At 40.8% G+C, this 26,110-nt stretch overlaps 1 protein-coding gene across 1 annotated transcript; it reads left to right on the forward strand.

The window, feature by feature from the left end:
• The first annotated feature begins 8,392 nt into the window (after positions 1-8,392).
• On the forward strand, positions 8,393-23,453 carry LOC125455956 (uncharacterized). Its single transcript, XM_048538553.2, has 5 exons — positions 8,393-8,484; positions 11,677-11,741; positions 11,980-12,036; positions 19,886-20,483; positions 23,368-23,453. Exons 1-4 carry the CDS (start codon positions 8,439-8,441, stop codon positions 20,480-20,482), a joined length of 765 nt encoding a protein of 254 aa, XP_048394510.1. The 5' UTR covers positions 8,393-8,438; the 3' UTR covers position 20,483; positions 23,368-23,453.
• The last annotated feature ends 2,657 nt before the right edge of the window (positions 23,454-26,110 follow it).

A 26,110-nucleotide genomic window follows, 5' to 3' on the forward strand; every position in this document is an offset into this window, starting at 1 on the left:
TCAGTGTTAAATGGTCTTCAACTCTACAGTTCATTTTTACTAACCCAGCTTATTGTTGGCACCCCTCATACCCCACATTGCCCTTTTATGTTATTGGCATTTTGCCTCAGCACTCTGGCTGAAAACATCTTTGGACTTTAAAGTAGCAATGAGCTGTTGATATCACCTTTATTATACTAGAGCAAGCCCATTCAGAACCAATCTACTTCAATGTTTCTGCAGTCATTACAATTAAAACAAAATTTCAAGTATGCTAAGCTGGGAGCAACTACCTTTTGAGGAGATGGTCCTTTACTGTAAAACAGCAATAGAGCCAAGGTCTTTGACAGCAAGACCATAAGATATACTTTCCACACACACAGGACAAAACAAATTTTATAATGAAAGCATGACAGCATGAATCCTTGGTTTTCGTTGGTGGTCTGACATTTCTGTATGTTATTACCTGTATCTAGGTGTTTATTTACATCCGAATACAGTAATTTACTTGCAGCTTTATGCTTTAAGGCCAGTATTTGTCTTTGTATTCTGCGTAACTTATATGAATGGTCACATTGATTTGTTCTTTCTGCTACCTTTATTTTGCAGTATTGATCCATTCTGTATATTTAACAACTTCTGCCACATTCTTCCCTTCTCTGTTACATCGCTGTACTGTCTTGTTACTTGAATGTATGCTCAGAGTATTTATTTTCTTTTCCATAACACAGTTCACCTCTATGTGGTCACTGTTGTAAGAAATGGCTGTTGTAGGGTTCCGGGGGGGCACTCAGTAATTTGCTGATTTTCGGTGGTTCAAATCACCCCCAGTTTCCTGATTCTGTCACTGGACTTATTTAGGTAATGTGAAAGGAAGAAGCCAGTGGACAGGTGTTTTAGGGCAAAAGAATCTGTGTTTATTTAAATACAAAAAAGATTAAGTATAATAAAAGAAATACAGGTAAAAGCACTAAACAGTGAAATTAACACTATCAGTTATACAGAGGACTGTAATTAAATACACTGTTAAACAGATTAGAACCTAAACAGCAGTTTTAATCACAGAAATTTTCGTCAGGCTTCGTACCCATGCACTATCACCACCTGCATTCCCCTCCCTGCTAGCTAGATTTAGGGTGTCAGGAGTGTAAGCTCACCACTGAGCAAAACAAATTTTTGAAGTACAGCTGGCTGTTGAGGTTCTTGCTGTAGGTTTTCTTGGTTCGGAACAGGCGTCTGTCAGGAAGGTCTTGTTTAGATGATGTCCTTGGTTTGGCTTCCCGATTCAGCTTCTCTATTCAGCCTCTGTGGTTCTTGATTCCAAAGTTGCGTGTCAGGGCTGGAAAGCCTGTGGGGAAGCTATTTGTGCAGAAGCTTATTGTTGAAAAAGGCTGTCCTCCAAGGGAATTCAGGGCTGGCAGTTATACAGACTGTGTGCCCCGTCACATCCTTTCAAATGCGTGTTATCCATTGTGTTTCTGGTGTTTCCTTCTGAAGTCAATTGGCTTCCCACTAGTTAAGTGTATGCATAAATGGATTTTGATTGAAGTTGAATGTTTAGTGTCTGGGTAGGCTGTGCTGGATAGAACAAGGTGTAAAAGTTAGTTTCAGTCTAGATTGCACTCAGTATGGAGCTGGAGGAACACAGCCGTCCAGGCAGCATGAGAAGAGCAGGAAAGTTGACATTTTGGGCCAGGACCCTTCTTCAGAAATACTGACTCTAGTATCTGCAGTTCTTGCTATCTTTCAGTCCAGAGTGTTAGCTTTAGTTGACTGTTCTGTTGGAGTGGAGGTGTAAATGAGAATTCCAGGCTTAACAATGGTTCCAAGCACCCATCTCTCTGTTTGTGTATTTTTCCCAGAGCTCAGCCCAGCTGTCCCCTTTACTTTTACTTCTAAAAGTTTTGAAAAGTCCAGAGTCTTGTCTAGCATTTTAGATGATGGGAACTTTTGCTCAATTCTACATTACCTTAAGAAATGGTTGAATATTGCAGAAGTAGTTCTCGCTGTCTCTCCCTTAATATGGAAAATTCTTCGGTCTTCCAGAACTGATGTGGATGCAAAATAACAGTCATGATAGACTGACATTTTCTTCACACCATTGTTTACATTTTCGTCATAAGACCATAAGACATAGGAGTGGAAGTAAGGCCATTCAGCCCATCAAGTCCACTCTGCCATTTAAATCATAGCTGATGGGCATTTCAACTCCACTTCCCTGCACTCTCCCCGTAGCCCTTGATTCCTTCTGAGATCAAGAATTTGTCGATCTCTGCCTTGAAGGCATCTAACGTCCTGGCCTCCACTGCACTTTGTGGCAATGAATTCCACAAGCCCACCACTCTCTGGCTGAAGAAATGTCGTCTCATTTCCGTTTTAAATTTACCCCCTCTAATTTTAAGGCTGTGCCCACGGGTCCTAGTCTCCTCACCTAATGGAAATAACTTCCCAGTGTCCACCCCTTCTAAGCCATACGTTACCTTGTAAGTTTCTATTAGATCTCCCCTCAACCTTCTAAACTCTAATGAGTACAATCCCAGGACCCTTAGCTGTTCATCATATGTTAAACCTACCATTCCAGGGATCATGGCTGTTACTAGACTAAGGACACAACATAGAAGCTGGTGTTAACCATTGCGCAGGTCAAATTAGTCCAGATGTCATTCCAAGAGATAAAGGAAGGGCTTTCCTCAAGGACTAGGGTTGGGGTAGGAAAGCTTTATCTTAGCTATCTCTTTCTTGGTAATTGGATAATTGGGTGGGAACTTAATTTAATGAGTTATTGGTATGAAGTACTCACTGACCTCCAAAAATAAAGTATTATGAACAGGCAGTAAAGAAGTAAACAGCATAGGTAAGGGGAAGAAGCTTTTTTGGGTTTTTTGCTTTAGCTTAATTCGCTCAACAGCCTCAACACATGTAAGAGACTTTTTATGGCAGGCAGCAAAGACCAGGCTACTCTCCCTATCCATTCTGAGATGATGTCATGCCCAGTAAAGGTCATAATCTTAAAAATACATACTGTGTGGAATTTTCTGGAACTGACTTCTTGTTGAAATTGATATTGATGACTGCACAAGATGGGCACTGCGAGTTATCCAGCATGCTCTGTGAATTCAGAAAATACCATGCTATCTTGAAAAGACAGATTCCAGGCTACTGGCCTCAATAACCATAGTCTGAACCCATTCACAATGTATTTCCTGTCCTTAATGGGTTGTTCTGAAACCAAAATTGTTGATGATTGAACCACCAGTAGGGATAAATGTCTGGAAACTATACTCCAGAATATGGCAATCAATTTAGCTCAACTCTACATGTGAGAAAGGGAACTGTGAGAAACCATGTGGTAAAGCAGTCATTATTGCCCTTCCTTTCGATCTTAAGTGTTGTCTTCAGAAATACGTATACAGAAACAATAGCAGCAGAAAGAGCATTTACATCCCTGCTTTAAGACTGGAGTTTAACATCATAAATTCTCTAAGCCTGTTCCTTTTCAAACCAACCTACTGGTAACAGGATTGCAGGTAATTTACATTGTGAGCTGCAGAAAGTACATCCCTTTCAGTGAATACTGAAATGACTCTGATTTATGAATTTGGTTATTGAGTTCACTTAGACTACACTTCTGAGGTGAAAATATCTTCTTCCCGAGACTCCAATGCATGTTTTCCAAGATGGACCAATCACTTCGAATTATGCCTAATCTTTTATTTATAAAGCATAAAAGTGCACTATTCTTGGTGAATGTACTTTTTTTCTTGGCTGCACGTATGTAAGAATTGCTGGATGGATCATGCATCTTTAGATCTTTGGGGTGAAAGCATGAATAAATAAAATCCCAATCAGTTAAATGCAGAAAATGTTTGCTGCTGATTATTCAAATTGCCCACACATTAAGGTGTTTAGAAACTCCTTCCTGTAAAAAGAACATACAGATTATGGACAATAAGGGAAGAGAATATGTGTCTCATTTCTCTCTTGTCCTCACCTGTCACAGGTCATAAGCATCTAATGATGTGTTTACTCTAATGATGTGTTACATTTGAGCTATGTTTTTCAACAGAGCATATTAAATTAAACTGCCTGTGACTTATGTTTGAGTAACCTGTTATCCTTGGTAAAATCTTATTGTTTTCAAAGTATTTTCTGGCTGATCTGCCCTACAGGTACATGGATAGAAAGGTTGAGAGGACTATGGGCCAAACACAGGCAAGTGGGACCAGTTCAATTTCAGAATCCTGGCTGGCATGGGCGAGTTGGGTTGAAGGGCCTGTTTCATGCTGTATGACTCCATGACTCTAACTCTCAGTAGTTACTTTATAATCAAAGCTGAGACGGACAGATGCTTAATCTAAGAAAATCAAGGGTTATGGGAAAAGACAGAAAATTGCAGTTGAGGATTATCAGATTAGCCGTGATCTCCTTGAATGGCAGAACAGACTTGGTAGGCTGAAGGGCCTACTCTGCTCCTGTGTTTTATGGTGGTGAGTTCTTATTCAACCCAATATTACTCAAAACCACATGGGTACCTTAACCTGTTTTTCCATGTAAGAGTTCAAAATTGCCTTTAGTATTATACTTTCGTTTCTCTAGATTTCTCAGCTTGTTCACATGAAGTTGTTTGTCCAGAACAGCTATATCTGCAGTTTTGATTACAAAGGAATCAGTCATATCCACCCTCCTCACATGTTGGTTAAAGCAAACATAGTTAGAATCCGTTCCCTCATATCTGTCAACTTTTTTGCCAAGTTTCTAGTTATGTGTACTTACCTGCTCTAAGTGCCTGCGGTTGAACTTCCTTGACCAATCCTAGCTTTGTAAGATAATAAGGTGTGGAGCTGGATAAACACAGCATGCCAAGCAGCATCTTAGGCGCAGAAAAGCTGACGTTTTGGGCCTCGACCCTCCGAAACGTCAGCTTTCCTGCTCCTAAGATGCTGCTTGGCCTACTGTGTTCACCCAGCTCCACACCTTGTTATCTTGGATTCTCCAGCATCTGCAGTTCCTATTATCCCTAGCTTTGTAATACAATATTTAGCATGTGTATCCTTTCTATGTCTTTCATTATTTTCTAAATCTGCTGTCCTTCATAGTTTAATCTAAATGGCCAATTCTTTTACATCTTAATTTACACTTTTTACATCTCTTTTTACCTTTGTCTACTATTGCAGTTGGCCTCTGTATCATCAGTCCTCTCAGACTTCCTCTACCTCTGTCAAAATCCTAATACCAACTTGCTGACTGCATATGACAGAATTCAGAAATCAATCCTAGGACACACTCCAGAACAAAGCAATGCCCTGCAGACCCTGTGTGTCTTCCTTATTATGTACCCGGTTATCTATAAGATTGGCGCGTACGCACACAGACGTGTAAAATTACATACCTATTTTTCAATATAAAAGAGTACCATTTCCGAGATAACAAGGTGTAGAGCTGGATGAACACAGCAGGCCAAGCAGCATCTTAGGAGCAGGAAAGCTGACGTTTCACGCCTAGACCCTTCATCAGAAAAGGGGGAGGGGAGAGGATTCTGAAATAAATAGGGAGAGAGGGGGAGGCAGACCGAAGATTGATAGAGGAGAAGATAGGTGGAGAGGAGAGTATGGGTGGGCAGGTAGGGAGGGTATAGGTCAGTCCAGGAAGGGTGGACAGGTCAAGGGGGTGGGATGAGATTAGTAGGTAGGAAATGGAGTGCGGCATCAGTTTGATATGACAGGTCGGCACAACATCGAGGGCCGAAGGGCCTGTACTGTGCTGTAATGTTCTATGTTCTATGGGATAGGTGAGAGGAAGAACAGGTTAGGGAGGCGTGGATGAGCTGGGCTGGTTTTGGGATGCAGTGGGGGGAGGGGAGATTTTGAAGCTGGTGAAATCCACATTGATACCATGTGGCTGCAGGGTTCCCAAGCGGAATATGAGTTGCTGTTCCTGCAACCTACGGGTGGCATCATTATGGCACTGCAGGAGGCCCAGGATGGACATGTCGTCTGAGGAATTGGAGGGGGAGTTGAAATGGTTCGCGACTGGGAGGTGCAGTTGTTTATTGTGAACCGAGTGGAGGTGTTCTGCAAAACGGCCCCTAAACCTCCGCTTGGTTTCCCCAATGTAGAGGTAGCCACACTGGGTACAATGGATACAATATACCACGTTGGCAGATGTGCAGGTGAACATCTGCTTGACGTGGAAAGTCATCTTGGGGCCTGGGATGGGGGTGAGGGAAGAGATATGGGGGCAAATGTAGCACTTCCTGCAGTTGCAGGGGAAAGTGCCAGGTGTGGTGGGGTCGGAGGGGAGTGTGGAGCAGACAAGGGAGTCGCGGAAAGAGTGGTCTCTCCAGAAGGCAGACAAGGGGGGGGTTGGAAAAATGTCTTTAGTGGTGTTGTTGGATCGTAGATGGTGGAAGTGTCGGAGGATGATGCGTTGTATCCGGAGGTTGGTGGGGTGGTATGTGAGGACGAGGGGGATTCTGTTTTGGCGGTTATTGCGGGGGCGGGGTGTGAGGGCCGAGTTGCGGGAAATGTGGGAGACACGGTCAAAGGCGTTCTCGACCACTGTGGGGGGGAGGTTGTGGTCCTTGAAGAACGAGGACATCTGGGATGTGCAGGTGTGGAATGCCTCATCCTGGGAGCAGATGCGGCAGAGGCGAAGGAATTGGGAATAGGGAATGGAATTTTTGCAGGAAGGTGGGTGGGAGGAGGTCTATTCCAGGTAGCAGTGGGAGTCAGTGGGCTTGAAATGGACATCAGTTACAAGCTGGTTGCCTGAGATGGAGACCAAGAGGTCCAGGAATGTGAGGGATGTATTGGAGATGGTCCAGGTGAACTTAAGGTTGGCATGGAAGGTGTTGGTGAAGTGGATGAACTGTTTGAGCTCCTCTTGGGAGCTGAGGCAGCGTAGATACAGTCATCAATGTACCGGAGGAAGAGGTGGGGTTTTGGGCCAGTGTAGGTACAGAAGAGGGACTGTTCCACGTAACCTACAAAGAGGCAGGCATAGCTTGGGCCCATGCGGGTACCCATGGCCACCCCCTTTGTCTGTAGGAAGTGGAAGGAATCGAAAGACAAGTTGTTGAGGGTGAGGACGGGTTCGGCAAGGTGGATGAGGGTGTTGGCGGAGGCGGACTGGTCAGGTCTGCAGGACAGGAAGAAGCGGAGGGCCTTGAAGCTATCTGCGTGGGGAATGCAGGTGTATAGGGACTGGACGTCCATGGTGAAAATGAGGTGTTGGGGACTGGGGAATTGGAAGGTCTGGAGGAGGTGGAGGGCATGGGTGGTGTCACGGACGTAGGTAGGGAGTTTCTGGACCAAGGGGGAGGAAATGGAGTCCAGATGGGTGGAGATGAGTTTGGTGGGGCAGGGGCAGGCGGAGACAATAGGTCGACCAGTGCTGGCAGGTTTGTGGATTTTGGGAAGGTGATAGAAATGGGCGGTGTGGGGTTGGGGAACAATGAGGTTGAAGGCTGTGGGTGAGAGTTCACCTGAGTTGATGAGGTTGTGAATGGTTTGGGAGATGATGGTTTGGTGCTCGGGGGTGGGGTCATGATCCAGGGGGTGGTAGGAGGAGGTGTCAGAAAGTTGGCATCTGACCTGAGCAATGTAAAAGTCAGTGCACCATACAACTACTGCACCTCCCTTGTCTGCGGGTTTGATGGTGAGGTTGGGGTTGGAGCTGAGGGCTGCCCGTTCTGCGGGGGAGAGGTTGGAGTGGGTGAGATGGGTGGAGAGATTGAGGCAGTTGATGTCTCGACGGCAGCTGGAGACAAAGAGGTCGAGGGAGGGTAGGAGGCCTGGGTGTGGTGTCCAGGAGGAAGACTTGTGTTGGAGGCGGGTGGAGGGAGTGTTAGGCTCACGGTTAGAGAAGTAAGTGTGGAAGTGGAGTACCATTTCCTTTCTGATTTCCAGGCTGAGTATTATTGATGTCTCATCCCTGAATATGAGAAAGTGAGGTGTAATCTGGGAAGTATGGAGTGTCTGAGGAAAGTGACTGATTTCCCTGCTCCTCTGATGCTGCTTGGCCTGCTGTGTTCGTCAAGCTCTACACCTTGTTATCTACCATGCTATAAGTGTTCTTTTTCAATGTACACAATTGGATCTAGAAAGGTAAAAATGGAGCAGAGAAGTGATGTCTAACCTATGTTCAATGAACAGAATGAAGTGTCAAGCTGTTCAAAGCCGCTGGTATTAACACATTATGATTATATTTGGGACTGGAGTGCGGGTGGTTTATTTCCAATCTATTCCCTGATGATCCTGTTTAAAGGGACAGAATTTGTCGAGACTCTTCTCACCTGACCCCGTCCCCTTCAATCAGAGAATTCCCTGATCTCCTATTGGCTTCCTCGGGCTGCCCGTCTGTAACTTTGAGAATATTGCAATTTGTTGACGCTCATTCAATTACAACAACATCGGACAAGACTGGTTCCGTGGTTTTCTGTTATTGAATAGTGTCCAAACATGTCCGGCAGTAGGAGGAAGAGGCGGTTTCGCTGTTCTGCTGAAGGTAACCAAGCGGCTGTGACCTGAGTGACTTTTGGCTGTTTTTTTTTAACTTTGTGTTGTAAATTTGGACTTTATAACTCCTCTCAACTTCGTTCCTCGCCTGAGGAGTGGTGACTCTCGGGTTAAACTCGCCACCAGTCGTTTCTGCAATGAAAGATCAGCTGTACGGGACTGTGGCTGTTTCACTTTTTATTGTGGATTTGGATAATGCCCCCCTTAATTAGACTGTTGCAAGCTGGCCTCCCACAGATGGATGAAAGTGTTTTTTAAACTGAGCGACTAAATAAACCAGTTGCGTTTTGCTTTATTCTTATAATGAATTGGCATTGTTTAATTTGACTGTGCCAGCTTTGAAACGTTGAAAAACCTGGAATCTGCCATTGTTTCTGTATCGTATACTTGCACGCCATTGTATGTCAATGTGGATTCCCTAAGCTATTAGAGAGTCACAATAAGTCTTACAGAAATGTGCTGCAAGGCTGTCCTCTAGCACATCTTTGTGCTTCAAGCCCCAGTGAAGATATTTTGAAGATTTTATCTCATGTGCCTTTAAGACGAAGTGTTAAATCTTCGAGATCCCCCTGTCCTCTTGGAAATGTCAAATGTCCATTACGTTTTTTCCCCCCATTTTCCTTGGTAGAATTATGTATTTGTAACTTTATTCTATCATGGAAAGATGGGAATGACCTATGACGACTGCTACTGAAAAGTAATTAGCCCGAAACACAGACTTGCTGAGTACTTCCGGCAGTTTGTTTTCACTTCATCCGCTTTTATGCGGGACAATGTCTACACTTTTATTTATCAAGGTTTCGCAGGGTGATTGCAGTTGAGTCCTTGAGCTGTGTAATTTAGATGCGTGAAGTTGATGTGGAAAGTGAAGTATGACTTGATGTGGCTTTGTTAAACTTGCAAAGTTATCTATTTTTATGGAAATATGTATGCCAGCATCCAGTTTATTTCATAAAGCCCTGAGGTCGCTTAAGTAGTTTTGATGAGTGATTTTTAGAAATGGTTTAAGGGAAGGGTGAATGTTCATTTAAATGAACGTAAGATATATCCTAGTATGACCTTTACCAGTAGCATATCAAATATATTTCAAATGGCAACTTCTAGTGGGAAAGGGTCAGAAAGCTTTTAATTTTTGTAGTGGCTTTCATTACCACAGGGAGTCCCAAAGTGCTTTACAGTCTTTGATGTGTAGTCACTGTCATAATGCATAAAATATATCATCCAAGTTGCTCACTCTTATAAACAGAAAAATGATAATGCTTGAATAATCTGTTCTTTTTTAAAATGTTGATTGATGGATAAACATTAAGCAAGACTCTGGGATTAGATCTCTCGAGCTTCTTTTAAATAATGTGGTATCTTTTATGCTCAACTGCACATAAACAGAACTTCTTCACGTTAATCCAACAGTAGAGCACTTCCTTTAGTATTATATTGGAATGCCAGCATGGATTCTTAAACTCGAGAGTCTGCAGTGAGTCTTAAACCCACAATCTAGCAACTCAGAGCCTAGAATGCTTCTCACTGAACCACAGCTTACACTTGAGGGCTTTACTAGCCAGGAGTCAATCTAATTTTGAGGACTGAAAGAACTATGGATGCTGTAAATCAGGAACCAAAACAGAAGTTGCTGGAAAAGCTCAGCAGGTCTGGCAGGATCTGTGAAGAAAAAAAATCAGAGTTGATGTTTCTGGTCTGGTTTTCAGGTCTGAGGGAAGGGTCACCAGAGCTAGAATGCTAACTCTGATCTTTTTTTATCTTCACAGATGCTGCCAGATCTGCTGAACTTTTCCAGCAACTTCTGTTTTTGTTCCTAATCTTGAGGACATCAATTTGTTGATAATTCAATGGAGGGAAATGACATGGGCCTTTCCATTTATGAAAGTGATTTCCACTTGGTTAAGTCAGAATTTTGATGTAATATCCAAGTTTTGGTAGGGGTTTTCTGCTTTTATCAGAAAGGCTTTACCTGCATCTGTGTATTGTCCTTTCTAGAAAGGATGCTTAGATATGTCTCAACCTCTAACTCTTTGGATTCCTAGTGTGTTAGTAGTAACTTTTGTGAAAAATGATTCAATATTTTTCAAATCACTTTGTTACTTCAGGGATAAACTGGCCAACAGATCTAATCTTCATCAGGAAATTCATAGCTACACTTCTTATTTAGTGAAACAAACGAAATGCTTTATTTTAATTTTACATCTACTTTAGAAATAAAATTGAGTTTCCTTGGTAAATTTTTGTGTTATAACTCAGGATTCACACTATTTTGGTGATTAAGAAGGAATAATGCACTAGAGGTCTGTATGACCTCGGCCATGTCAGTGTGATTAATAAGTTTTTTTTTAAGACATGTGGTTATTAAAAGCTGAAGACAAAAGGGTAAGTACATCAGCAGGATATGCTAAAGCCAGCAGAGCTATTGGGAATATTTAAGGTACAACAAATTGTATTGAAAAGTATTAGATAAGTGCTAAAATTAGATTTGTACATTAAATAAATGTGTAAACACGTTGATTATCGTCATTGCGTATCCTTCCATCACGCAACAACTGCAGGAAGTAAGACTGGTGAGGTTCTTGGTCAACTATGTGACAGAAAGAAGGTAGACCATCACTAGCCATAGCTTTAGGCTCAAACTTCCATGTAAACATGTGTGGTGCCGCAACCACTCGGACTCCTTGGAGGGCCAGTTGGTTCGGTTGACTGGACAGCTGTATGGATCAGATGGGTGGTGAAAGCATAGGCTTCAATTCCTGTTCTGGCTGGGGTAGAATGAAAACCTGTCACCTTGTCCTATCTGTGATGAAGGTTGTGACACTGACTCAGAGTTGCCTTTGGGAAAAGAACTGAAAAAAAATATTAAAAAGTCCCAAGACACTTGACACAGTGGTTATTTGGTGCTGGGACTGGTGACCAAAAGCTTGGTGAAAGAGATACCTTTTTGAGCTTTATTACAAAAGAAAGAGAAAAGTTGAGTTATCGGAAGGAAATTCATAGCATAACCGTCGACAGCTGGAGATATGATTGCTAATAGATGGGGCAATTAGAACTTGTATTTTCAAAAGGCTCATGTTGACCAAACGTTTTCTTTTCAGTTGTCCCTCATTATAGGATGTGTTTTGAAATTCCACTTACTTGTGTTATAGTAACTCATTTTAACTGCTTTGTTTTCTTTCAGAAACTGCAAGCACAAATATATACAGAACGCCAGATGACATGGAAGTATTGACAACTCAATACAATGTAAGGTGAAAAGTATTAAAAACCTCTCTCTTTTTAAGAGTACCTTTATGGGAAAAGAATGGAAGAATCAATATGTAACATGCTTCTTCCATCCTCTTCAAGGAAAAGTGTAAAGTAGAATCAAGTACAGAATCTGAATCTGATGCCTGTGCCACTAATGAGGTAATTTTCCTTATAGTTTATCAGCATAAAAAGTTGTACATTAATTAAAAATGTTTGTTTCTTTTATCCACTGCAGGCACTGATGAATGCAAGTTTACCAGCTTCTATAAAGAATCATGCAACAGTGAAACAAGTAAGCATATGAAGCTAAGTCTAAAGTTGAAGTAAATTTTGACACTATATTTCAAGATAGATGGAGTTTCTGCATAAACCAAAATGGCAGAATGTGTTGATGAATAGGACAGTTCTGTTATGTGAAGTAAATGCCCAACATGATTCGATTAAATTTCAATATAAATCAGATATTCATGAACTTTGATTTTACGCACGTGGATTTACATTAGACATTTTGCCTCCATTGCACAGTTTTCCCCATTAACTGTCAGCAGCCATCTCTTGATTGCATGAGGCTAATTAGTGCATGTCTCAGCAAAAATTACCCATCATCCTTTAATCTAAGAGAGCAGTTATTTTTGTGCAACTTTTGATTCTTTTATATGCTGCTATTTCATTAACTCTCCATTAAAGAGTGCCTGTCATTTTTCTTTTATTTATAATGTATATCATCGTGCTGGAATAGCATGAGCTGGGGAAATGGAACATTTCATCTTTTGATAGGTTGTGCCAACATTTCATCTGGGAGAATTCTATGTAACGGGAAACATAGTTAAACTCTGCCTTGCTATGACCAAAAGACAACTTTCTAAAGCTTGCAGAGTTGAGTGAGACTTCCATCAAATCACCGCTGAAGGGTTAGTATGAGAAACATTAAGTTGGTTCCCTATACTATTTTGTCAGTCTATCTCTTGTTGCACTCTTAAATTTGTTTAAAATAGGTTTAGTTTAAAAGCCTCAGAACTAATGGTGATGTTTATACATTACTTTTAATCTTTTTGATTTTTTTCCCCCCCACTGGCTTGGAGGAGAACTTGCAGGTGGTGTTGTTCCAATGCATCTGCTGCCCTTCTCCTTTTTTAGATGAAAATGGTCATGGGTTTGGAAGTGCTATCTGAGGGTTGTTGGTGAATTTCTGTAATGCGTCTTGTAGATAGAACCTGCTGCTGCTACTGAGTGTCAGTGTGGAGGGAGTGGACGTTCATGGATATGGTGCCACGTCAAGCAGGCTGTTTTGTCCTGATGTTGTCCAGCTTTTTGAGTGTTGTTGGGTCTGCACCCATCCAGGCCAATGGGGAGTATTCTATAACACTCCTGACTCGTGCCCTGTAGATGATGAAGGGGGTTTTGGGAGACGGGAGGTGAATTGTTGGCTGCAGTATTCCTAGCCTCTGACCTGCTCTTGTAACCACTGTGTTTGTGGTGCATCCGGTTGAGTTTTTAGTCAGTGATAACCCAAAGGATGTTGATAGTGGTGGATTCAGTGATGTTAATAGCACTAAATGTCCAGGGTCAATGGTCAGATTGTCTCTTATTGGTGATGGTCATAGCCTGGCATTTGTGTGGCCCAAATGTTACTTGCTACTTGTCAGTCCAAGCCTGGAAAGTGTCCAGATCTTGTTGCATTTGAACACTGACTGCTTCAGGTGTCTGAGGAGTTGCGAATGGTGCAAAATGTCGTGCTATCATCACTGAACATCCCCTCTTCTGATCTTTTATGATGGAGGGAATGTCATTGAAAATGGTTGGGCCTCGGATACTACCTGAGGAATTCCTGCAGAGATGTCCTGGAGCTGAGATGACTGACCTCCAACAATCACATCCATCTTTCTACATGCCAGGTATCATGCCAACCAGTGGAAAATTTACTCCAAAACCATTGATTTTCGTTTTACTAGGGTTTCATGATGCCACACTCAGTTGAACGCAGTTTTGATGTCAAGGGCTGTCACTCTCACCTCACCTCTGGAATTCAACCTTTTGTCCATATTTGAACCACAGCTGTAATGATGTCAGGAGCTGAGTGGTCCTGGTGGAACCCAAACTGGACATCAGTAAGCAGGTTATTGCTGAGCAAGTGTTGTGTGATTGTGTTATTAGTATCGCCTTCTGTCACCTTCCATATAATCGAGAGTAGACTGCTGAGGTGGTAATTGACTGACTGCTTTGGATTTGTCCTACTTTTTATGTACGGGTCATACCTGGGGAATTTTTCACATTGTCACATGGATGCCGGTGTTGCAACTGTTGGAAGATTTTTGTCAAGGAATGTGGCAGGTTCTGGAGAGTTATGTACTATTACCAGAATACTTTCCAGGCCCATAAACTTTGCATTATCTGGAGACTCCAGCTGTTCCTTGATGTCATGTGGAGTGAATCAAATTGGCTGGCAATGGTATCTGTAATGCTAGGGATCACTGAAGGAGGCAGAGATAAATCATCCACTTCAAAACTTTTTGGCTGAAGATTGCTATGAGTGCTTCAGCCTTGTCTTTTGCACTGATCTGTGGGCTCTTCCATCATTGAGAATGGGGACATGTGTTAAGCCTCCTCCTTTAGTGAGTTGTTTAATTGTCCACTGCCATTCTCGAATGGATGGGGCAGGACTGCAGAGCTTGGATCTGATCCATTGTAGGATCACTTAACTCTCAGTCATCTGCTTATGCAATTTTGTACAGAAGTAATCCTGTTTGGAAGCTGCATCAGGTTGATACCTCATTTTTAGGTATGCCTAGTGCTGTTCCTGATGTTATCTCCTACATTCTCCATTGAACCAAAGTTGCTCCCATGGCTGGACAGTAATGGTTGAGTGGGGAAAATGCTGGGCTGTGAGGTTGCAGATTGTGCTGCTGTACAGTTCTGCGTTATATGCTTAATATATTCACAGGCTACATTCTCAAAAGTTGGTTCTCCTTTATCATTATCTCTTCCTGAAATCTTGATTATTGTCTTCTTTCCTCCACTCCCAGTGAAAAAGTCGCCTTTGATGGAATTAAGCTGGGTACTTTTTCCCTTAAAGATCCCTGCCCAGGACACAGCTGTTGGACTGAATCATTTTCTCCCTCTGATAAAGTATAATGATTTTTCTCTTGACTGGGGTAAAGCTCAAGCCGGCGGAGTATCTTCCCCTGAGTTTTGCTAGTTTACATGTTTACGTAGGTTTCCTCGATGCCACATGTGATAAAATGCTGCCATTGCTGATGATTGAGAGTTCACAATGCCCCGCATAGATTTGTCCTTATTTTTATTTCTGGTGGACTGGGCACATGTATGCAGTATTTACATTTTTAGATGCAGGTCTTGTAACCATTCCTACAGCTTGACCAGGGGTGTAGCTAACTTGGAAGAGGAAATTTTCAGCATTATTGTCAGACTGTTGCCAAGGCCTATAACTCACTCACTCTTGCTGAATCCAATGTTCTTGATCACTGTTCTTCTGATATTGCGTGGAGTGAATTGAGTCAAAATGGCTGCAAGACTAGTTCCACCATCACAGTTGACAGTTTTCTCAGCTACCTGTAACAAATAAAACTTGTGAAACTTTGTTCAGTGGCACGTCAGCATCTTACAATTAATTTCAACGGTGGGGAAGTCTCCAGAAATAGTTATTCAGATGGGTGGTAGATTTGGTTTGATGGGGAGAAGTGAGGTATTGTAATTAAGAGGTGCAAGAGCAGCTCTGATGGATCTGTGAACGGGGATCAGTACGTAACCAGGAGTGGTGATGGCAGACTCTGGGGTGTTGGCCATAAGGTTTCATTTGAGCAAGTATGACTATGCCAAGCTGTTCTTTAAAAATTATTAATCACCTCTATTTTGGCACTTAACATTCAATGTTAATTAGGAGGACTTTGCAAGTCTGACTGGGCTGCATGTGCTTTTCATGTTTGTATTTGGTTCTCAAATCAATACTAGTAGTTGGTCCTGTAATTTTTGTAAGGCTTTGAATTGCTGTGGTGGGAATTGAACTTGCAACTCTGGATCATTTATTCCAGGTCTTTGGATTAGTAATCCAGTAACATAAACACTGTTACTGCACCCTTCTTGTTAATGAGTTTGAATTGTTACTAAGTACCCAAGCAGATGAAATCTCCCGATCTATTAGAACTCATTTACAATTTTTATAAATTCATAAATTCTCAATCTCTGCTCCAGTGGTAGTCCAGTATCTAAGGTTTCTTCTATTAACTCTCTTTCTATCTTTAACTTCCTATTGTTGACGTACAGCCAGCATATGTTTTCTCTAGTGCTAATGCCTTCTCTTTAACAGGGTGCTAATATTGTACAAAATACTCTAACTGTAACTTAACCAAAGTACTTGTACTCTATGGCCCCATTATTAAAATCCTAAATTCTGTTGGCATTTTGAGCGTTTTAACTTCGTGAAAGCATTGTCTCAGTTTTGTTTTCTTTCACAATGTATTATCTTACACTTATCCACACTTAATTGAACAATAAGAAGTAGGAGCAGACGTAGGCCATGCGAACCATCGAGATCATGGCAGAATCTGTCAATTTTACCAACTTTATCTGCCTTTCATTTCCTTGGCAGATGTCCTTTGTATTTTCCACACTCCTAACTTCATATTGCCAATAAAGTTCCAAAATTTTGTTCTTTTAGACACTAGTTCAAATCACTTTTAAATTGAACAGCACTAAAGTTGACTCCTGGATTACACCCGTCCCTCTCTTCCTGAATTCAGGAAATGTCCATTGGCCCTAATCTCTTATTTTCTTCCATTGTCAGTGTTACGTTTTATGGTGAACATGCTTAACTTTTTTTTCTAGTAAATCACTTTTGAAAATCCAGCAGACCATTTAGTTCCATGCACATGCTTTGTTTGTGAGATCATGATTGATGTGTGATCTAATTCCACATATCAACAGATATGATACATGAGTCAGATATTGTTTGCTAACAAAAACATTTTTCGATGTCAGTTTTTTAAAATCTGGGCAAAAAATGCTGCATGTGGAAGAAAGCTCCAAACTTCTACCTGATTTTAAATATAGGATTGTTTCCAAACTTAACCCTTGAAAGCATTGACTAATATTTTGACTCTTAATCCTCAATAGTTTCTGTCTACACACCCTGTCTATTCCCCCTTGAAAACCTGATCAAATGCTGAATCACCCCTTACCCATGTAAATTCTAAGAAATATAATCACAGTTTGTGCAATCTCCTTTGTATTTTAATCCTTGAATTCTATTAAATCAATGCTGTGTTGCCACTAAATCCAATCTGATTCTTCCTAATTTGGAATGTTCAGAACAACTCAGTATTCCAGGTGTAGCCTAACCAAGACTTTGTGTAGCTAAGCATAACTTTATCATAGAATACTTGTGGAATGCAGTGCCTGGGAAGGCAGTAGAATTGGGGAACTTCACAACCTTTCAAAAAGTATGTGGATGAGTACTTAAAATATAACATTCAAGGCTATGAGCCTAATGCTAAAAGTGGGTTAGTATAGGTTAAACCTGATGAGTCGAAAGTCTCTCCCATGCTGTATGAATCTTTCAGTCTCAACTTTTTTAACCCTCTAGCTGTAAAGGATGTATTCTGTTGGCCGTTTTGACTTATTTTCTGTTCCTTTTTAAGATGTATTAATGTTTCCTGAACCCTCTTTCCCCTCCCAAAATCTTGGACTTCCACTCTTTCTAGCTTTTACTATTTCACAATAGTCACTTGAAATACAATCAATTTGTCAAATACAACCTGCCTTAGCTTTAATAAGAGTACTGCGGATGCTGGAAACTTGAAATAAAAGTAGAAAATGCCAGACCAATTCAGCTGAAAATCGATGCAAGTTTGCAACCTGAAATGTAAACACTATTGTTCAATTCACAGATGTTGCCAGATATCGTGAGGTTTTAAAGCATTTTCTTTTACAATTAATGCTACTTATTACTGAACCTATATTAACAGTCCCTTTATTACGCCAGGAATTTTCAAATGCTTATTAATTTTATCTGCAAGTATTGGTTCTAAATGTTTATCCATCATCTGTGTTAGATAAGCTGGTCAATAAATCAGGCTTTTTATCCAACTTTTCTCTTTTGATCAAGGCAAGTACATTGTGCAAATCGATGTGTTTGAGCAGGATCGAAAGTGTGCCCAGAGTCTCTCTTGCATCTCATCTGGGACTTTTTGATAGCTTTGGATGGATACCATGAGAACGCTGTGACTTATGCGTTTCCTGTTGCAATTTTGTTTTTTGTTCTTTTTGCAGAACCAATTCCTTTTCTAAGTTTTTTTTTATATGTGCCTTAAATGATGTCACTCATTAACACTGAAACAGTCTTTTAAGAGCATTTCACTGTTTAGTCAGTTGCCTGTCCTGGTTAGTTGACCCAACCAAATGGTGCGACGCTTTCCGGGGAGAAATTCTCTTTTCCCCATTACTGAAATTTCTAACATTCCAAATTATTTTAAATGAAATTAAAATCAAGATGTCTTTCATCATAATTTATTAAGATTCTGGATTCACTCAAAAACCTTAGTATAGGCCAAAAGCCTGGCTTTGGCAAGACTTGTAATTTGATTCCAAGCACAATTTTTCAGGTTACATTGATAACGTTAAAATGGTCAAATGATGATCTCTTCGGGGCCTTCGACTTTGCCAAACTTGTTTGAAAGAAAGTAAGGAAGGAAACTGCAATTGTTTTATTCGGGGAAAATTTTACATCCAGTGTACTTCAACAAGTTTATACAGCTGGCATTTATGTATTGACATTCTTCAACTTCTGAGACAGATTTTCAGCTTGTTTTCAAAATCCCATCATTAGGTTAATCAGAAAACGTTCAGATTGAGATTGTTAGAAAGAAACTTCCAAGAACCAATTCTAAGTAAAAGGATTTTCAGTCCCAGGAATCTAGAGGTGAGACACTTCGGATATCTTGTCACAAATATTGTCATTCCAAGTTCCACCCTCAACAGTGAAAGCAAACAAAGGACCCCCCTGCAAGAGCTTAAGTCCAGGACTTCCGTTTCATTGCTGAGTGGCCTTCCTCCAATGCAGCCAAACTTCTCTTTCTCAGTTGGATTAGCTAAATGCCAGATATCTATTCTCAGTTGCTACAATGAATAGAATAGAATCTCTATAGTGTGAAAACAGGCCCTTTGGCCCAACAAGTCCATACCGACCCTCAGAAGATCCCACCCAGACCCATCCCTTATAACCCACACATCCCTGAACACCACAGGCAGTTTAGCATGTCCAATCCACCTAGCCTGTACATCTTTAGACTGTGGGAGGAAGCTGGAGCACCCGGAGGAAACCCATGCAGACACGGGGAGATTGTGCAAACGCCACACAGTGACCCGAGGGTGGAATTGAACCCAGGTCCCTGGCCCTGTGAGGCAGCAGTGCTAACCACTGAGCCACCGTGCCACCCAAATGCACCAACTTGCTGTGTATTCACGGCTTTATAATAGATATAAACTAACTTTATATATAAATGGTAAATGTGTATCTGTTTTCAGAGCATAATGAAAAGATTCAAGAAACTCATTCCCCAGAGCACCAGCAACTAAAATTACCACGCAAGATAAAATGAATTTTAACTTAGCTCTGTTTAAACCTGACTCTGATGTTGCCTGCATGGTATAAACATCCTTGCTATTTAATAATAGCATTTCCCTCAGTTACTGAAAAACATTACATGAGATTTGCTCATATTCGTTAAACTACAGAATCTGAATGTGACTAAAAATTAGGAAAAATCTTGGCACAAATCTGTGCATTTCAATGTGAACTAAATTCCCAGCTAAACAAAATAAATATTAAACTCCAAAGAGTTTGATTTGAAATATGATTAATAGGATGTAGGCTTAAGGGTGGATCTAGATAATTCAATATTGTTGTGGTCTTCTATAAAATGCCAAATTTTGGTTGTAATGATTAATAGCTTGAAGTTTGAATTCATGCATTGGCATTTGGCACGACCTTTATTTGTAAACAGTTACATTGTTGAAGAAACTTAAGGTGTGTGGAATCTATGACACAGTAAACCTTCTGGAGGTAACTGCTGGGTCTCATTGTGTGTAATTAGTTCTAATCAAACAACTTTTTCCCAAAATTTTAGTATTTGGATCCGTATGATGGTGACTTGGAAAGTACATCAAGTGAATCAGATAGTGGTCAGGATTTTTTACGAGATGCTTGCACTGAGAAGATAAATGATCAGTCCCACGCTTTTGTAGCAATCGACAGAAAAATGTTGCCAGTAACACATTACAAACAATCCTTGCAGCCAACCTTTGAACCCGAGTGTAGTTGTAAAGAGTTAAACTATGCACACGTGGAACCTGTGTTCACTGCTGAAGTAATTCTACAATCTTCTAGTGAATCAGAAGTACCTTCTAATAGAGTACGTGATTTGAAATTTCCATCAAGACTTGCCTCAAATACCAAACTGAAGCCGTTTGGATCATTGGATTTGGGGATGCTGACTGAGTCTCCTGCTGAAAACTCAGGCATTGGAAAAGAACATGGACTTATGACCATGCTAGCTCTGCAAAACCCTGGGAAACATTATCGCAGTTGTCAAGATGCGCACCAAATCTTAAAGACTTCTCATGAAAAAGGGATGTTCACGCCAAAGAGAAAACATGGAAACTCTTTGTTTGATACAGGTGGTGATCGGATAAATAAAAAGAAAAGCCGTGTGATCAAAAACTGAGGTAAGCCATTGTTTTGTGAGGTGGGTAATACTCCAGTTCAAAGAAGTACAATGCCTAGCTTGATTAACACTACTTAAATTTGAAATCTGTGTGTTCAATATGTTCCTGGACAATGGAATTGTCTTTCCCACTTTCTGCAACTAGCATTGGAATGTTAAATCTTAGCTCAGGTGTAGTCAATACCATCAATATCATCCAAATAACACTGCCTCAGCTAAAGCAAAAAAAGGTTGATTATGATAAGATGTTCTTTTACAACTACTTTTTACCTGAAACAGTTGGCATTTTATTTTGTTGTGACACAGTTCCATGGAGTACAAACAAACTTCCAGTACCTTGTCCTAAGTTGCCAGTCTTGTGAATGAGGGTGAGGTTTGGCTGCTGGAATGTTATAGTAAGGATATGTACAGGGTTCAGAGAAGATTTACCAAGATATTGCTGGGAATGGAGGGTTTTGAGTTATCAGGTTGGATAGGCTTTACTTTTTTCACTGAAGTGCAGGAGGTTGAGGGGTGACCTTTTGTAGAGGTTTATAAAATCATGAGGGGCATGGGTAAGGTGAAATAGCAAGAGTCTTTTTTCCCTAGGATGGGGATTTCAGAGCTGGGGGACACTTTTTTTTTAGGGTGAGAGGAGAAAGTTTTAAATAGGACGTAAGGGGCACTTTGTTTTAACGGAGTGATTTATGTGTGGAATGAACTGCCAAAGTGGTGGATGCAAACATTTTAAAACAATTTGGATAAGTACATAAATAGGAAAGGCCTGGGGGGATATGGGTCAAACACAGCCAAATGGGACTAGTTTAGTTTGGGAGCATGATTTGGTGTGGACCAGTTGGACTGAAGGGTCTGTTTCCATGCTGTATTACTGTTTGGGGAAGCAGGATTTGTACTAACAGTCGTTCTCCCTAGCATAGGGAAGTTGGTGCCAATTTCAATAGTAGATGCGTCTTCCAGACCAAGGATCAAACATGGATCCCTCTGTTGTCTTCAATATCAAGCTAAAGTTGCTTTGATTTCACTAAAATGAAAGTTGCTTCTTGGTGGTAAACTCTGCGTTCAGCAGATTGAGACACCATCATGTTGGACATATTAGTGATGGATAAATTCATGTTTGTATTGGGTAATAGTGATAAAGTTGCACATGTTACTTATCCTCAAATATACAGGTGAGATGTCCTTCTGGACAGACTTGGTTTAAAAAATTGCATAATGTAATATAATATTTGATAGCTTCTGGAGTTTGGATTTCAAAATAATAGCACATACATGTTGGTAACTACTTTATTTTGAAGAAAAAAAATCAGTCCTCCTGAATAATGACCTTATCCAGTTAGTGACAGAGAGCAGGTGAATGAACTTCTGGAGAGTTAATGGGATGGGCGTCTTGTACTGTGGGCTTTACAACAGGGAGTAAACGTGGAAGGTCATTTAGTTTTCAATTCAGATGAATTTAACTAGTGTTTACAAAATTCAAAAAAAGTAGCGAGTTTTGAGAAGATTTGTAGCTCAGGTTGTTTCTGGATGTGAGTTTGCTTGCTGAGCTGGAAGGTTAGTTTTTGGAAGTTTCGATACCATTCTAGGTAACATCAGTGAGCCTCCGATGAAGCGCTGGTGTTATGTCCCGCTTTCTATTTGTTTAGGTTTCTGTGGGTGGTGATGTATTTCCTGTGTTTTTTTTCCCTCAGAAGATGGTAGATTGGCTCCAAATCAATGTGTTTGATGGAGTTCCGGTTGGAATGCCATGCTTCTAGGAATTCTCGTGCATGTCTCTGTTTGGCTTGTCCTAGGATGGATGTGTTGTCCCAATCAAAGTGGTGTCCTTCCTATCTGTATGTAAAGATACGAGTGATAGTGGGTCATGTTGTTTTGTGGCTAGTTGATGTTCATGTGTCCTGGTGGCTAGCTTTCTGCCTGTCTGTCCAATGTAGTGTTTGTCACAGTTCTTGCAAGGTATTTTGTAGATGACGTTTGTTTTATTTGTTGTCTGTATAGGGTCTTTTAAGTTCATTAGCCGCTGTTTTAGTGTGTTGGTGGGTTTGTGGGCTACCCTGATGCCAAGGGGTCCGAGTAGTCTGGCAGTCATTTCGGAAATGTCTTTCATGTAGGGGAGAGTGGTTATGGTTTCTGGGCACGTTTTGTCTGTTTGTTTGGGTTTGTTGCTGAGAAATCAGCGGACTGTGTTCATTGGGTACCCGCTCTTTTTGAATATGCTGTATAGGTGATTTTCTTCTGCTCTTCATTGTTCCTCTGTGCTGCACCACCCACTGCACTTGTGTATAGGCTGAAAGAGACAACGATGGTTAAGTTCCTTCCCCTGAAGGGCTTAAGTACCAAACAAACTAATTTTTCCTCTGAACTGTTTGTTTTAACCATGCATTTAGAAATTGATACTATCATTAGGCTCAGTTGGTCTGTAAAGAAGCTGATGTACTGCTTGTATACTTCATTTTCACAAGTGTACATTTTTCTACCAGAAGTGCCATCTTATTATAAATATTTAGTATTGAATTATGCTGAATTTATACTGAATTAGGGAGAATGAGATGTTTTGACTAGAGCCTAAATTCTAGATTTGTGTATTCAGTGTACAAGTAGTAAAACATATTTGACTAGAATTCCCAGGTCATTGCCCTACTATTCTACAGTTTGTTAATACAAATGCATACTTGCTTGTTAAGCCCCAAAAAAGCTGAAGTGAAATTAGGAATTCTTTGCTGCTGCTGCCAGTCCTGAGATGTGGTCAAATAAGATAGGATAGCATGACTGACTGGAGAATAAATGCCAGTGTGGAATAGGCAGAATGCTTCATTTCTGTGCAATTATAACAACACTTTTAATATTATGTCATATCTGTAATAAGATTCCTTCACTATTTTACTTAGGATGAAGAGGATCAAACAAAACATGTCTAATTGATCTACAGCAGCTGAGAAAGGAATGTGATTGCAGTTGTACACCGAAAAGATGCAAAACATTGAAGATTTTTGAAATTAATTTCCTTTAAGCTTAATGTATATGGTTTGTCTAGACATTGACTTGATCAGCCTAGAAATGCATCCATTATTTAATTCATAGCCTGAGATTTACTTACTTGCTACCAATCTTTCAACCAAAAGTAAATCTTCATTGCCCTTTACTCGAAGGGAAATGGTAATTATGACTTGAAGAAAAATGATAGAACACTAAAGGTCACATCAGCAACTTGGCAGGAGGGAGGGGTGGAAAGGCATGAATATGAACATTGCCAAGTCCTGCAGTTTTTCTCTTAATGTTCCAAACCCCACCCAATTAAACCTACTTGCCAAGTAAGTTCTCTAGCAATCCATTCTGAAATGTTACTTTGTGCTGACTTTTGTTTTACAAGGTGTTCTTTTGGTTTAATATTTCCTCCCTGCAAATGGGAACGGTTTCTTCCACATGATTTTGAACATCACTTGAGAAGTATTTATTTTCTTTGTCTGTCCACTTAAATCACATGTGGAGTTGATTCTGAAGACTCCAGGAGATGGAAGTAGAGGTAGGCCCTATGGTCAAGATTAGTTATAATCTGATAACACCTTCCTGCCTTTTCACCATAATTTTGAATATATTTAAAAGGAATTTAGTGAGAGAGGCTTTGCAGCTAATCAGTGTTTGTTAGTGCTTAGATCAGGAAAGTCTTAATGATCACAGTGCAGGTATTTCAAACAAGGACAGTAGGCAACTTCAAGAGAACATAGCCTAATGTGGGTACATGTTCAATAAGATTTATTTATTTTGATTCTGCAAGCAGACAGATTATTAGATGTCTTTCATGGCTACATTTGTTCACATCAGGTTTTCTTTCAAGCTTGAATGGAGTGTTTCTGTCAGAAACTCAGAACAAATTGGTCAAGTTGGGAGTTTGCACAAGAGGCTTGAACTTAATTCTGGTGCACCACAAGGGTGGGAGATGACACATGATTTAAAGGAAAACTGGGTTTAAAAACTATTGCTCTCTGAAGAAATATGTTTCTAAATTTGGCTTATACCTTTTAAATTTGCAAACCAGGGGGGAAAAAATGCAATGTACATTTATGTTAACAGCATAGGTTAAATTTCCACATTCATCCATCCTCTGAATTGGTGCATCTCAACTGGCAGAAAATGGTAAAAAAAATCACCTCTCCAAAGATATCAGCCCTATCAATTGACTAGGACCATGATAAATTTATCTATGCATTTTACAATTATTAACACTTTGGCAAAGACCATTTATGAAACATCACCTTTTGATGTTGCTAAGGCTCCCTGTGTACTGTAACTCACCTGCACCACAAAGCACCAGCCTTTGGCCTCCTAGCATTGGGATCTATAAATTTGAGGAGTCACCATTCTGCCTAGCTTTAATTACTGCTCTTTTTTGAATAGGTTAAGTGACCATGCTTTTAAACTACACTGGGCCCAGTGGGAGACAGTGATAAAACAATTTCTTCAAAATGGCAAGCATGACTGAAGTTTTACAGCGGACTTGTAGCTGGCTTGCCGAGCTGGTTCATTATTCTGCAGATGTTTTGTTACCCTGCTGGATAACATTATCAGTGCAGCCTTCAATGAAGCACTGTTAGTGTTGTTTTCTACCTGTTGTAGAAACGGAGGTCTGTTGAGCTGCATTACCTCACTGTTTTCCTTCGCAATGGAGTGGATATGGGGTCTAGCTGTGTTTATTTATGGCTTTTCAAGTGGAGAACCATGCCTCTAGGAATTCCCTTGCTTGTCCCAGGATTCTGGTGTTATTCCAATCAAATCAGTGGTTTTTCTTATCCATGAGGATGGAGATGAGGGAGTGGTGGTAGTGTATATTTCTTTGTAGTTGATGTTCACGTACCATTGTGGTTAGTTTTCTTCCTGCTTGTCTAGAGTACACAACCAGAGCTACACATCTAAAACCTTAGACCCATGGGTAAAGCATGCTCAAACTGGCACAAAAATGGGAAAACTGTCAAAACGACTACCTCTTTTATAGCTGCCTCAGGAACTCGCATGCTGTGAGAGATACAAACACCCCAAAAACCCATACACACAGAACACAACGGCTGCAGAATGGTAAAGAGAATGATCAGCAAAGCATACAACTGAGAAATTACACACCAAAAAAAAACTTTATTCCTAGAAGCTACCAACCAAGACTGGACAACGAACCAAGAATGAACTATCAATGTCAGTCAACAGACCACAAGAACCAGGTGAAACAGATCTTTCAGGAAAGACCAGCCAAATTAACCCATGAAAACAGAGCAGACACATGGACAAGAAACCTTTCAGACTGGAAACCGGCAGAGATAACAAGGTGTAGTCCTGGATGAACACAGGCCAAGCAGCATCAGAGGAGCAGAAAAGCTAATGTTTTGGGCCTAGACCCTTCAGAAATGGAAGAGGAAGGGGGTTCTGAAATAAGTGGGGAGAGGGGGATAGAGAAGATAGTTGGAGAGGAGACAGACAGGTCAGAGTGACAGGGATAGACCCAGTAAGAGGTGAGGTGAATATGTATGAACAGATCAACAGGACACCCATGGGATCACCCATCTCCAGACAAATAGGTAAAGCAGTGATGCCAGAGTCTTGAAAGTATGGGCCTTCCGCTAATCCAATCAGAACTATGGATAC

This window comes from Stegostoma tigrinum, chromosome 10 (assembly GCF_030684315.1).
Source record: "Stegostoma tigrinum isolate sSteTig4 chromosome 10, sSteTig4.hap1, whole genome shotgun sequence".
Taxonomy (NCBI): Eukaryota; Metazoa; Chordata; class Chondrichthyes; order Orectolobiformes; family Stegostomatidae; genus Stegostoma; species Stegostoma tigrinum.

What these genes read in the sequence shown, in the direction of transcription:
- LOC125455956 (XM_048538553.2), top strand. Translation starts at nt 8,439, where the DNA reads ATGTCCGGCAGTAGGAGGAAGAGGCGGTTTCGCTGTTCTGCTGAAG. An exon ending in GTTTCGCTGTTCTGCTGAAG is followed by an intron (nt 8,485 to 11,676) that starts GTAACCAAGCGG and finishes GTTTTCTTTCAG; the next exon opens with AAACTGCAAGCACAAATATA. An exon ending in ATCATGCAACAGTGAAACAA is followed by an intron (nt 12,037 to 19,885) that starts GTAAGCATATGA and finishes CCAAAATTTTAG; the next exon opens with TATTTGGATCCGTATGATGG.